Source organism: Botrytis porri (genome assembly GCF_014898465.1).
Source record: "Botrytis porri strain MUCL 3234 chromosome Unknown BPOR_020, whole genome shotgun sequence".
Lineage (NCBI taxonomy): Eukaryota > Fungi > Ascomycota > Leotiomycetes > Helotiales > Sclerotiniaceae > Botrytis > Botrytis porri.
This window is the reverse complement of record NW_024066094.1, coordinates 35,447-48,082: the sequence shown is the minus strand read 5'-3', so window position 1 is coordinate 48,082 and position 12,636 is coordinate 35,447. Positions and strand designations below refer to the sequence as shown.

Sequence of the window (12,636 nt, the reverse complement as noted above, 5' to 3'; positions counted from 1 at the left end):
ATACATCTACCTTATAATATTATTGAATTATATAAGATATTCATCGAATATATTATTAATTATTTAGGATTTTGAATTCGATTAACATTTCACCCCTAAACCATCGAGAATTATTAATCCTACTCTTCTAAATACTTATAGTATATATACTTTCCTAATAATCTATAATAGAAGCTTATAAATATCTATGAAATTATTAATAAGAAATACTATTAATGAAGCTTTTTCCTCTTTCCTATTAGTAAATTTGAATATAAAAAGTATACAATCTAGTCTTTTTTTTAAAAAAAAAAAGTTTTGTTTTATTATGATTATAAATATCATTTATATTATATAAAACTATAATACATTATATCTCTTTTATTATAGCCTCTAATTTAAGGCCTATATCTATGAAAACTCCTTTATTAAATCGATAACTTTTTTATATAAAATCATATTTTTTGAAATTATTAATAAAGCTAGTTGATTAAGTCTTTTCCTTATTAAATAGTAGAAGTTTATTTTTATATTCAAAAAGTTCTCATTAGAATTCTATAACTTTAAGATATAAAACATTAATTATAATAGGTTCTACATTAGAATAATAATCATATTAAATCTATCATTCAAATAAAACTTTTTCGAAAACAAAATAAGTAAAAAAGCAAGTTTTAAATTAACTTGATTTGTATTTTATAAATTTTAATATATCAAATTATTTAAATTTCTTACTTAAAAGATTATTGAAAGTTGATTTCTTTAATTCATACTATATTAAGCTTTATATTATATTATTACATTATTATACTCTCTTTTTATATATTTAAAATCCTATTATTATACTCTTAAAGCTCTTTTTATTGATTTATTAAATTAATTTAAGAATTATAATAATCAACTTTTTTTTAGCTTTTCTAATAACAATAATAACAATAATGATAATAATGTTATATTTAAAGATTTATTTCTTTTCACATATAGTATATTAACTAATAATAAAGGTTTATACTAGAATTTAATTAATTTAGGTTGATATATTAATTTTCATTAGAATTCCAATATTCCCATATAAATTTATGAAAAAAAGAAAAAAAAAGTCTGGTATATTCAAGTTTCCGGTTTATCCCAGTCCGGTATAGTCAAGTTTTCCTATAGCTGTCAATGAGATTGTCGAAAAGAGGGGTTGTTGTCTAAAAGTGGAACATTAGACGTAAGGTTTTCTTGGCGAGCTGGGAATCGGCTCGGAACGTAATTCTTATGCTACGCCGGGGCTCGTCTGTGCGATTATGCAAGGGTCGAAAGAGAAACATGCGCATCCGTGGGGTCGTGGGGAGAGATTCGACTCAAGGTTTGCTTGGAGCCGGCTCGAAAAGTTTTTTAAATTCAACAATTCCTGTGTATGCCGGGGCCAGCCTGTGTGAGTGTGCAAGGATCGAAGGAGAAACATGCATAATCGTTTCGTTTCGTCAATATATAAGTAGTTATACTGTTCCCTAACCCTAAAATCATATACGCGACACATTATTTTCGAGAACTTATGCATTCTTTTCTACGAAACATGACTTTCACCCTCCCGGCAACTTTGCCACAACGACTCATTAAGCTGGATGCATCATCTTTGATCATTTTTATTCCGGCCGCTGTCAGTACTCCACAATCATTGGCAGACTCCAGCGAAATTGGCTAACCCTGTGCTAGCTTTTCTTCTACTCCATTGCGCTTGCAATTTACCGCATATGGTTTCATCCTCTGTCTAAAATCCCTGGGCCGCCACTCCTCGCAACGATCGACATCATCAACCAGTACCATCTATCATTCCTCTAGAAAGATTCACTAGAACGAAGGCTAATCGATATATCAGATGGGGCAGTAATGTCGATGGAACCTTTCCCCGTGAGGTGTCTCGGCTGCACAAGCAATTTGGACCAATAATTCGCGTCGGACCCAACCGCATTGCCGTCGACGGCAGTATCGGCTATCCTGAGGTGTATAGCCTCAAAGCTAAAGGTCTGGCTGGGACTTTCGACAAGGTCCATGATTACATTTTCGACGGTGACCATAAGACAATACTCGGGGCTCCAAATGAATTACAGTAAGTGGCTTTCTCCTCTGAATCTGACAACAATCTTGAATTCAAAGAGCAATGTAGTCCTTCTTCAAGTTCGATGGAAACTTCAACAGAGCTGTGTTTCATACTTACTGTACGATAGCCGCCGGTTGAGGCGATCTCTAGCCCACTCATTCAGCGACGCAGCGATCCGTGAACAAGAAGGCATCATCGAGAAGCATGTTAACATGTTATTGGAACAGTTGACATGCAAAGCCGAGCTTGGCGAGACTGTAGATACTGTGAAATGGTACGTATCGATTCGTCCCTGACTTTCCAACGTACATTGTTCATACAAAAATTGACCTCTTGCAATTGCAAACTTTTCTCTACAAACATTCTCTTGAAATAGTCCTGACCAATCATTTTCTGACTCGCCCGTAACTTAGGATGAATTATTTATTCTTTGATATCATCGGCGAGCTTACATTCGCAAAGACTTTCAACTCAATTGAGACCGGTGAAGACCATCCTTTCATCAGTAATTTTTTTGAAGTTATTTTGGGAAACTCTCACACCCGCTTTCTAACGTCATATCCCTATCTTTCCATTCCTTTCAGTATGATAATGGGTCGCAAGCAGATTGTAAGAGCGATGAATAAAAACAGTGAAAATGCAGTATGGGCCCAAGAATTAACAAAAAAGCGTATTGAAATGGGTGAAGAGCCAAAGACAGGCCAACACGACTTCATGTCTCACATGTATGTATGGCCTGACATATTTGCCCAGATATGGCGCTAACACCTATTCCAGGCTAAAGAAGAATCGAGAGGGCGAGCAAGCAATGCCGAACGAAGATATTTTGCTGCACTCGCTGATTTTAGTCGGCGCGGGAAGTGAGACGACTGCATCTGCCATGTCTTTCTTTTTCTACGTCACCGGTATGAATACTGCTCAAAAGCAAATTCTGCAAGATGAGATCCGCAGCACCTTTACTGACGAGTCGGAAATCAACATGGTAAATTGTGGCCAGATCAGTTACCTACAGGCGTGTATACAGGAGACTCTGCGAATGTATCCTCCAGCGGCCGAGACGCCACCGCGTGTGTCGCCTGGCGCAAACATTGGCGGTGAGTTTATACCATCAGGGGTAGGTTATCATCCTTTACTATATGCGTCTTTTATTAGCTGTCTTTTTTATTAAGCTCTCTCGCAGACAATCATTCATGTCTACCCTTGGGCAACATTCCGCAACCCAAATAACTTCACAGACCCGGACTCATTCAGACCCGAACGCTGGCTCCTCCCTACACATCCACGCTACGATACACGCTATGCAAAAGTAAGTAACCTTAAGACTATCGGAACTTTTTCCTACTTATAACAACTCAAGAGTTGGGTATCTGCGACATATTAAAACAATCATAATTTCTCAAAGCAATACTGACTCCAATATCTGCACTTTAGGATAACCTGGCCTGTGTCAAGCCCTTCAGCCATGGACCCCGCGACTGTCTAGGGAAGAATCTAGCCTATAACGAGATGCGCTTACTCATATCCCGACTCCTATTCCGTTTAGATTATGAATTACTTGAAGGGCAGGAGAAATGGCATAATAACCAGCGGGCTTACCTGATCTGGGTCAAAAATCCGCTAAAGGTGAGATTCACTGTTCGAAAGAATTGAATTCGTCTTTTCAGGGCATTGGATGAATGTCACTTTGGGGGATATTGTGCTTGGAAATGATGTTGTTCAGAAAATTTCCGGTGACTGGTCGAAGGATTGTACATTTGAGTAAAAAAAATTAGTATAGGTATTGAATATGAAAGGCGTACGGAACGTTTTAATTGTGATTAATTCTTCCTGTTTTTTTTATTACATTTTAAGTACTATATTATATAATGGAGTTTCCTTGAATTATTGATGAATATAAATACTTTCAAACTCATCGGATAGAAATATACTTTCTGTCTCTTAAATAAAAAATTGAAAGAAAGATCAGATTGTTACAATGTCATATGATACAGTTTTTCTCATTCATAACTTTTTGATGAGTATTCAAATCAAATACGATTGTTTGTAGAACTAGTTCAGAAGACGCCGCCCGAAAGCTCTACAATTCAAGTTTTCCATCCGGCCCCTCTTGTAATGCTTATATCTTCCAATGACGATTCCTACTTTTGCGATGCGATGGATATGAAGTCGACTTCTCAATTTACGGAACTCTAATTTCTTCTTCTTCTTCCTCTCGTATGGTCTAAAGTGGCGTGACCCTGTGATAGCAAATTAACATTTCGAACGAAAAGAAATTCAATATAAATCCATGTACAAATTACTACTTTATATATTATAATTTTTTTTTTGGTTAAGAACGAAATATCTAGTATTTATTTATTATTGAATTTTAATAGAAGAAAAGAAAATAAAGGCTATGAAAGATCTCTCTATTCTTATATTTTACAATCGAAAAATAGATAAAAAGGTATAAGAATAGAAGTTGAAAAAAAGATTAAGAAGATAGATATCAGGGGTCTGCGAGCCTCCGGACCCCTTACTTTTTAAGAAAGTGTAATATAATAATTTCTATCATTATCGTTCTTAATAAATATTAATTCAGTCACTTAAAATTATTAAATTATTAAGAGGACTAATAATAATAATAATAAAAATCCATTATAATTATAAAGAAATAAAAATTCGATATTTTAAGAAAAATTCATAAATTCTTTATAAGGAAGAATATCATTATAATTTTAAATAAAGAATTCTTTATTAAAAAAGAAATCCGTTAGTATTTCTTTATTCAAAGTTATAATTCATTATTTTGAAAAACTTAAAATACTATATGAAAGCTAATCTAAATGTAAAATAATAGACATAATAATGAATTTTCTTTATTAAAAATTAATTAAAAATTAATAAAGAAAGTGATTTCATATTAAATTTATAACGTATGCCACCTACATATTACAGGCTGTACAGGGGGTTAGAAAAAGTATAAATATGTAACTTAGACCTTTAAAGAAAGATCTTATTCTAGTACTCGATTTTATAAATTTATTAAGTAATTAATTAATATACGAATTAAATCGAGATTCTATTTATATATTCTAGTAATTCTATTTATATATTCTATAAGTCTAAGCTTCTTATATAGGCTGCGTACAAATTATTTATACCTATGGATTATCTGTAGATAATTCGCTTTGTAGGTTATTCGTTAGAGGTTTTACCCGCTTTACGGATTATTTGTTGAGGCTTTAAAATTACCCGCTTTGTATAGATAATTCACAGATTATCTGTAGATAATTTACTTATTTATAGATAAATAAATTATCTATAGATATATGAATTATTTATAAATAATTTATAGATTATATAAATATATTTACTTTTTTCGTTTAAAATATAAAACTATTGCTAAATTATTTTCCAACCTAAAAGTGATTTTATACTAATTTTTATATTAATCATAAAATTATATTAATATTATAAAAGATTATAAATAATTATATAATATATAAGTAAATAAATATCTATAAGTAATTTGTATTTGTCCTGTAGGTTACTCATTCAGATTTTTGAATTATTCGCTCTATAGACGGATTATCCGCGGATTATCTGTCGAGGTTATTATCCGCCCCGCGGGTACTCGTTGCGCAGCCTATTCTTATATATAGTAGAACTTGACTATATCGGATTAGAATATATTAGAAACTTAAATATACTGAATTTTTTTCGTGGTTTTTTCGAGATTTATATAGGAATATTAGAATTTCAATGAAAATTAAAATATTAAATTAAAATAATTAAATTTCAGTATAAACTTTTATTATTAATTAATATATTATATACTAGAAGAAATAAATCTTCGAATATAACATTATTATTATCATTATTGTTATTGAAATAGTTGAAAAAAGCTAATTATTATAATCCTCGAATTAATTTAATAAATTAATAGAAGAGAGCTTTAAGAGTATAGTGAAAGAATTTTAAATATAAGAATAGAAAGTATAATAATATAATAAATAATATAAAGTTAAAGAAATCAATTATTAATAATCTTTTGAATAAGAAATTCAAATAATTTAATATAATAGAGTTTTCAAAATATAAATTAATTTAATTTAAAACTCGACTTTTTGTTTATTTTATTCTTGAAGAAGCTCTATTTAAATAATATATTTGATATAATTATTATTTTAATATAAAACCTATTATAAATAATATTCTACATTTTAAAATGTTAGAATTTTAAAAAAAGCTTTTTAAATATAAAATAAAATCTTTATTATTTAATCAAAGAAAGACTTTATTAATTAATTTTATTAATAACTTTAAGAAATATAATCTTATATAAAAAAGATATTAATTCGATAAGAATACTTTTATAAAAATGAGTCCTAAAATAAATATTATAATGAAAGAGATATAATATATTATAGCTTTATATAATATAAATGATATTTATAATTATAACGGAATAAATCTTTTTAAAAGAAATAAACTAAATTGTATACTTTCTATATTCGAATTTATTAATAAAAAAAAGCTTGATTTATAATATTTCTTATTAGTAACTTTATAGGTATTTATAAGCTTCCCTTATAAATTATTAGAAAAGTATATATTCTAACATGATTTATCATCGAATAAACTATATCATCGAGTGGACCACTTTCACCTTAATAAACATAATTAACTTTAATATACAATTTATCAATCATTTATTATACAATCTAATAATAAAGAAGTATACTTGCTTTTAGTTATTAAAGCTCTCAAAAACAATAAAAAACTAAATCTTCAAAAGACCTCCTAATTATATAATATTCCTTGTACAACCTTTATTTATAAAATGAATAATTTAACTCTACATTTTAAAACTTAAATGAATCAATATAAACTTATAGAATTAAAAGAAAAGGTTATTATTTAATATATTCTTAATATAAATTCAAAAGGTTTTCTATTTAAATTCAAGGGAATAGAAAATATAGCGAATTATATTCTTGAATTGAAAAGTATAAAATATATTAAGAAACTTTAGGCATATTAATTTGTAAAGTATTAAATTAAATTAAAAACATATTTTAATTGTGTTTATAACTTTCAAAAGGCTTTTTATAAAAATCTTAAGCTTATTAAAAACTAATTTCAATTGATTATAAATATATAAGCGAAATTCAATATTTTGAATAGCAATTTCTATAACTTTAATAAAACAGACTTTATAATAGGTATAATATATTTTGAAATGATTATAATTAATACTAAAAGATGTGATAGAAGTAAATCAATACAATTAGGCAATCAAGAATGAGCTATAGTAATAATATATGAAATTAAGGAGGGTAAAGCTATTCCCTTATTTCTAGTGGTTCAGGGACAGGTTTATCTTTTTAATTGGTATATCGAAATCGATCTTCTTATAGAATAAACTATTAAATCTATATTTAATGAATAGATAAACAATGAGATGGATTTAAAATAATTGAAACACTTTGATAAGTATACTAAGAATCGAAGAAAGGGCAAATATCGAATGTTGATACTAGATAGATATAAAAGTTATAAATTAATAGCTTTTCAAATATATTATAAAGAGAATAATATTATATATTTAAGTTTTTATCACATTTAAGTTATTTAATTCAATCATTTAATATTAACTGTTTTAACAATCTAAAATGTTTATATAATAATCAAATTGATGGATTTATTAAAGCATATATTAATTATATTTTGAAGGTTGAATTCTCTATAGCTTTTAAAGTTATATATAAAGAATCAATTATTTTTTAGATTATAAAATCAAAATTTCGAGGAACAAATTTAATATCTTTTAATCCTAAAGCTATACTTTCGAAATGGAATATTTAAATTCACATACCTATTTCCCCCTTTTTTAATGAAGATTTATAAATCTCTCAAACCCCTTATAATCCATCTAAAGCTCTTTTATAATCAACTTTAATAAAATCTCGAATAACTTATTATCAATTAAGTTCTCTTATATCTATATTCGAAATTATATTAACTTTAATTAAGAATATAAAAAGATTAATTTATAAAAATATACTTTTGAATATAGAGATTTATATACTTCAAATAGTGAATAAGATATTAAGCAAATATCGACATACAAAAAACTCAATTATATTAAAAAAAATACTTACTAAATAAAAAACTCTTAATATATTATCTCAACAAAAGATTAATATTCAAATTCAACACAATGAACATCAAAAAGAAAGAAATTCTAATAAAGAAACATTTTCTAATCGATACTATAATAAGTATGAAAAAATTAAGCATAATATAAGAACTTATCAAAATGATTTAATAAATCCTAGATTATTAAAATCTTTATAATTTCAATTAATTGATTTAATTATTATTAAATAATATAAATTTAAAAGTATAAATTGAAATAAAAGTAATCCATTTGATAATATAGTCCACTCGATAATAAATCACATTATAGGTATTTAAAAGAATAAAATTAATCATTCTTAATAATTTAGAAATGAGATATTAATTAAATTTAAGGTTTTAAATAAATAATAATATATTTATTGAATATTTTATATAATTTGATGATATTATAAAATAACAGAATAAGAAAGTATTACTTATTATAAATAACTCTTCAATATATAAACTAGTTACGAATATTCTAATTGATATAAGTAAGTTATATAATATAAAGATTATATAAATGCCTCTAGAGTTTACAGTTAAATATTAATCCTTTAATCAAAGTATTATATAAAATTAAAAGCTTTATTTATAACATTAATCTATTAGATTTATGATTGAATATTTTAATAATAATTTAAACTATTCTAAAAAGCTTAATATTTTATAAGTGATTTGATAAAGTATATTAGCTTGAATAAATATTAAAAGCTATATTATTTCGAATTATTAGGATAAATTACAATATATCAATCTGAGATTATAATTTATAATGCTATTAATAATATAATAAGGTTCTAAAAAGATTTAGAGTTTTTACACCTTATTTTAATGTATTTGAAGTATTAGGGTATTATAGCTAATATATTAGATATACAAGAGTATATTTCATTTTATTTAGAACATATTATTGAGAATGATAATAATCTGGATATTTTAGTTGATAATATTATTCAAGCTAAAAAGGTGATTAAGAAGAATAAAGAGAATGAAAGAATAGAAAGGGAAATAGAGCTTCTTATTAATCATTCTCAAGCTTTTAAAACTATTGAAATTTTAATTAAATATTAAGAATAATAAGATATCTCTGATATTAATTTAATTAAAAATTTACAAAAGAAAAAGTGTGAAATAGAATTTAAATTGAATTAAGAAAGTTGTTACGGGAGCTGCCTCTAGGGTCACGTGGAAGTGTCTAGAGTTCTCTCGAGGTGGTTTAGACTAGACTTCAAGTAGGAATTCAATAAGGTTGGTAACTGGTTGCAATTCTCGTAACTATAGTAATGAAACTAATGATTGTTCTTGAGCACCAAGCTCTACATTATAATGAAACCCATTCCCTTATATAGATTTTCGTACCTTATGAATCGACAAGTCGATTACCGTAAAGCCGATTTCGACAAGTCGGTTTCCTGATCACGTGATGTCCATCCCGTGACTGGTAATGATGCCACCGCTTATCTAACCTGTGCTCTCTAGCCGACCTGTGACTGCTGCTTACCCTGTGCCCACTGTAGGGTAGGTAACAACAAAAGATAGGTACCTATCTTTTAATCACTGATTACTTATCTGGTTACCGCTATCTTTCGTTACCCTTCAATTCAACTGTCCCTACAGTGCTGTTTTCGTAGGTTCCAACACCAAGGCCTTAGGTTTATCTTATAATCCATGTTGCGGTGCGGGTACCTCCGTAACAAAAGTGTGTAAGAAATTATATTAGATTATTTTAATATAGAATGAAGTTGATAATTTTGAGTTATAAATATTAATATCTTGATGCCTTATCATTTCTATATTGGAATCTTGTTTATATTAGATTTAATTGATTAATTTTTTTATTTCGGTATAGTCAAGTTCTACTGTAGTACTATTATAGAACTATTCTTAATCAAGCCTAGTCTATCTCCTACTAAGCGTATAACCTGTAATAGTTATTATAAAAATTTAAAAAGAAATTTATTAAATGTTTATAAGCGAAGTCGGTTTACTATTGAATTGTTTTTATTTTTTATAATCTTTTTATAATTTTCGTTTTTCTTAGAATCTTGATTTAATCATTTTTTTTTAAATCACATTTTATTATACAATATTTGTAGATTATATTTCAATTTTTTCTATTGAAATTAATAATTATATTATTATATTATTATATGAACACTAATCATTAGGATCTAGTGAATAGCTTTAATTCATTAGCTACTATATTATAGTCTTTAGCAAATACGGAATATAGTAGTCTTAAGCGAGAGCAAAAAAGACTAAACCCTTTTATAGTGTTTATATAAGATCTACAACTTCCTATAATTTAGCTAGTTTTTTAGATAGAATATAATATAGATATTTAGGATCTACGAATATTATAGATACTGTGTTTTTCATATTCTTTTTAAATTAATATTAATTGATAATATTACAAATTACTTAATTAATTATTTGAAAAAAAAAATTATTTTTATTTTTATTACTTTTTTTTATATAATTATGTTGAAGAAATCTAATATCTTTGAAAAAGAGGAAAGTTTTAAATTATTAGAAAGATCAAAAACTCCTAACGTTTATAAATTATTGATTATAGCTGGCTACAATAATACATTCCTTAAAAATGATTTATGATATGAGCTTAAAAAAAGGACTTCAATTTTAATCAAACCCCTTAAACTTTCAATATTCATATTTCCAAAAGACTTATTAAAGGCTTAAAACATATATGAAAGATTCAAGCCTTATAATGACTATTAAAAATATATTAAATCTTTTATTCGATATAAAATCGCCAAATGTAAAGATAACAGACTTATAAATACTAATCTATAGGAGCTTATTTATATTGATTTTATATATTTCAATAACAAATATTTAAATAATATATAGAAAAGAATATTATTTCGTTTTTATAAATTACTTTATTGATATAATATATATATTGATATTAAGGTTGAAATTAAGAATATATTAATAAAGACTTTTTCTTATTCTAAATATTATAAATGGATTAGAAATCAATTTTTTGAATATTAAAATAATGAAATACAACCTTTTGTATTTGTAAAATAAACTATTCTTCCTATTGGGCTCGGCTTAATACTACAAACTAACAAACCTTAGGACTATAAGAATATTATGAATCTTTTTGATAAATATTCTAAATATAATTCTAGGAATATATATCTTATTATTCTAAATAAACATCCTACATACAATTCTAAGAATATACATTTGATTATTTTAGAAATAATATTATTATCAAAGAATCCATAAAAATCTAAATTAATAAAAAAACATAATACAATTTTATCAAAATTTAATAAAATTATATTATTAAATCTAAATAATTTATCTAATAATAACTGTGAGATTCTATAATAAGTATACTAAATCAGTTATTAATATCTTACTAATCAAGCTATATATGTATTAATAATATAAGTATAATATGATTTTATATTATAATATAGCTATATCTCTTATCAAATTGATTTATAATGAAATAGAATGAGATGGAATTATATAGAAGATTGTTAATAAATTAACTAAATTGATTGGTTGTATTTTTCTTTTATAATATAAAATGATTCTGTAAGATTCGATTTAAATCGATCTTATTTATAAGCATAGAAACTACTAGAATTTCATTATAAACTATATAAACCTAGAATATTCTTTAAAGAAAACCTAGGAAAAAGCAAGCAAATTCAGCTCAATTAAGCTCTCTCTTATAATTTGTCTTCAATTCAACTCTTATATTATATTCGATTCGTTCTTTAAGCTAAAGTGACTAAGTCTTCCACTATTACTAGGATATTATTATTATTATTATATTCTGAAAATTACCTCTAAAAATAACAATTCCAATAACTTTAATAATAATCATAAAAATAATTAAGGAAATAATAAAAGTAATTATAATAATAAAGATAATAAAAATTACAATCCTTATTTTAATTATAACGAAAACGTAACTGATTATTATAATCAGAACCATTGTTTTGTTGATTTTTCAAAGATTTATACAGATAACAATTTGTTTGATTTAAAGATTTTTATATTTAGAAAACATTATTGTACAATATTTATACCAATTAAAATAAATATAATTACTTTTCTAATTATATTTTGGAATATAATTAAAAACTATTATTAAACGAATTTTAATAATGTTTTTAATTTATATTAAGATTTGTATAATATAATAATTAATAACTTTGAGGGATTGGAGTATTGGTAAAATATATTATTGAAATAAAATAATATTTTATTTAAAATATATATTAAAAGGAATTTTAATACAAATCTTTAGGAAGTGTTTAATATTATAATTACAGATCTTTGTTTTCTTTAGTATATTATTTTTATAGTAATGTGTAATTCTCAATTGTATTATATTAAGATTTTATTTATATACA

At 25.6% G+C, this 12,636-nt stretch overlaps 1 protein-coding gene across 1 annotated transcript; it reads left to right on the top strand.

Annotated features, from left to right (window-relative positions):
• Positions 1 to 1,540: 1,540 nt before the first annotated feature.
• EAF01_011168 (uncharacterized protein) lies at positions 1,541 to 3,715 on the top strand (the record flags this gene model as incomplete). Its single annotated transcript, XM_038919425.1, has 8 exons — positions 1,541 to 1,624; positions 1,681 to 1,784; positions 1,844 to 2,074; positions 2,193 to 2,339; positions 2,479 to 2,790; positions 2,843 to 3,179; positions 3,246 to 3,371; positions 3,497 to 3,715. The coding sequence occupies 8 exons, from the start codon at positions 1,541 to 1,543 to the stop codon at positions 3,713 to 3,715; spliced, it is 1,560 nt and encodes a 519-aa protein (XP_038764939.1).
• Positions 3,716 to 12,636: the final 8,921 nt, after the last annotated feature.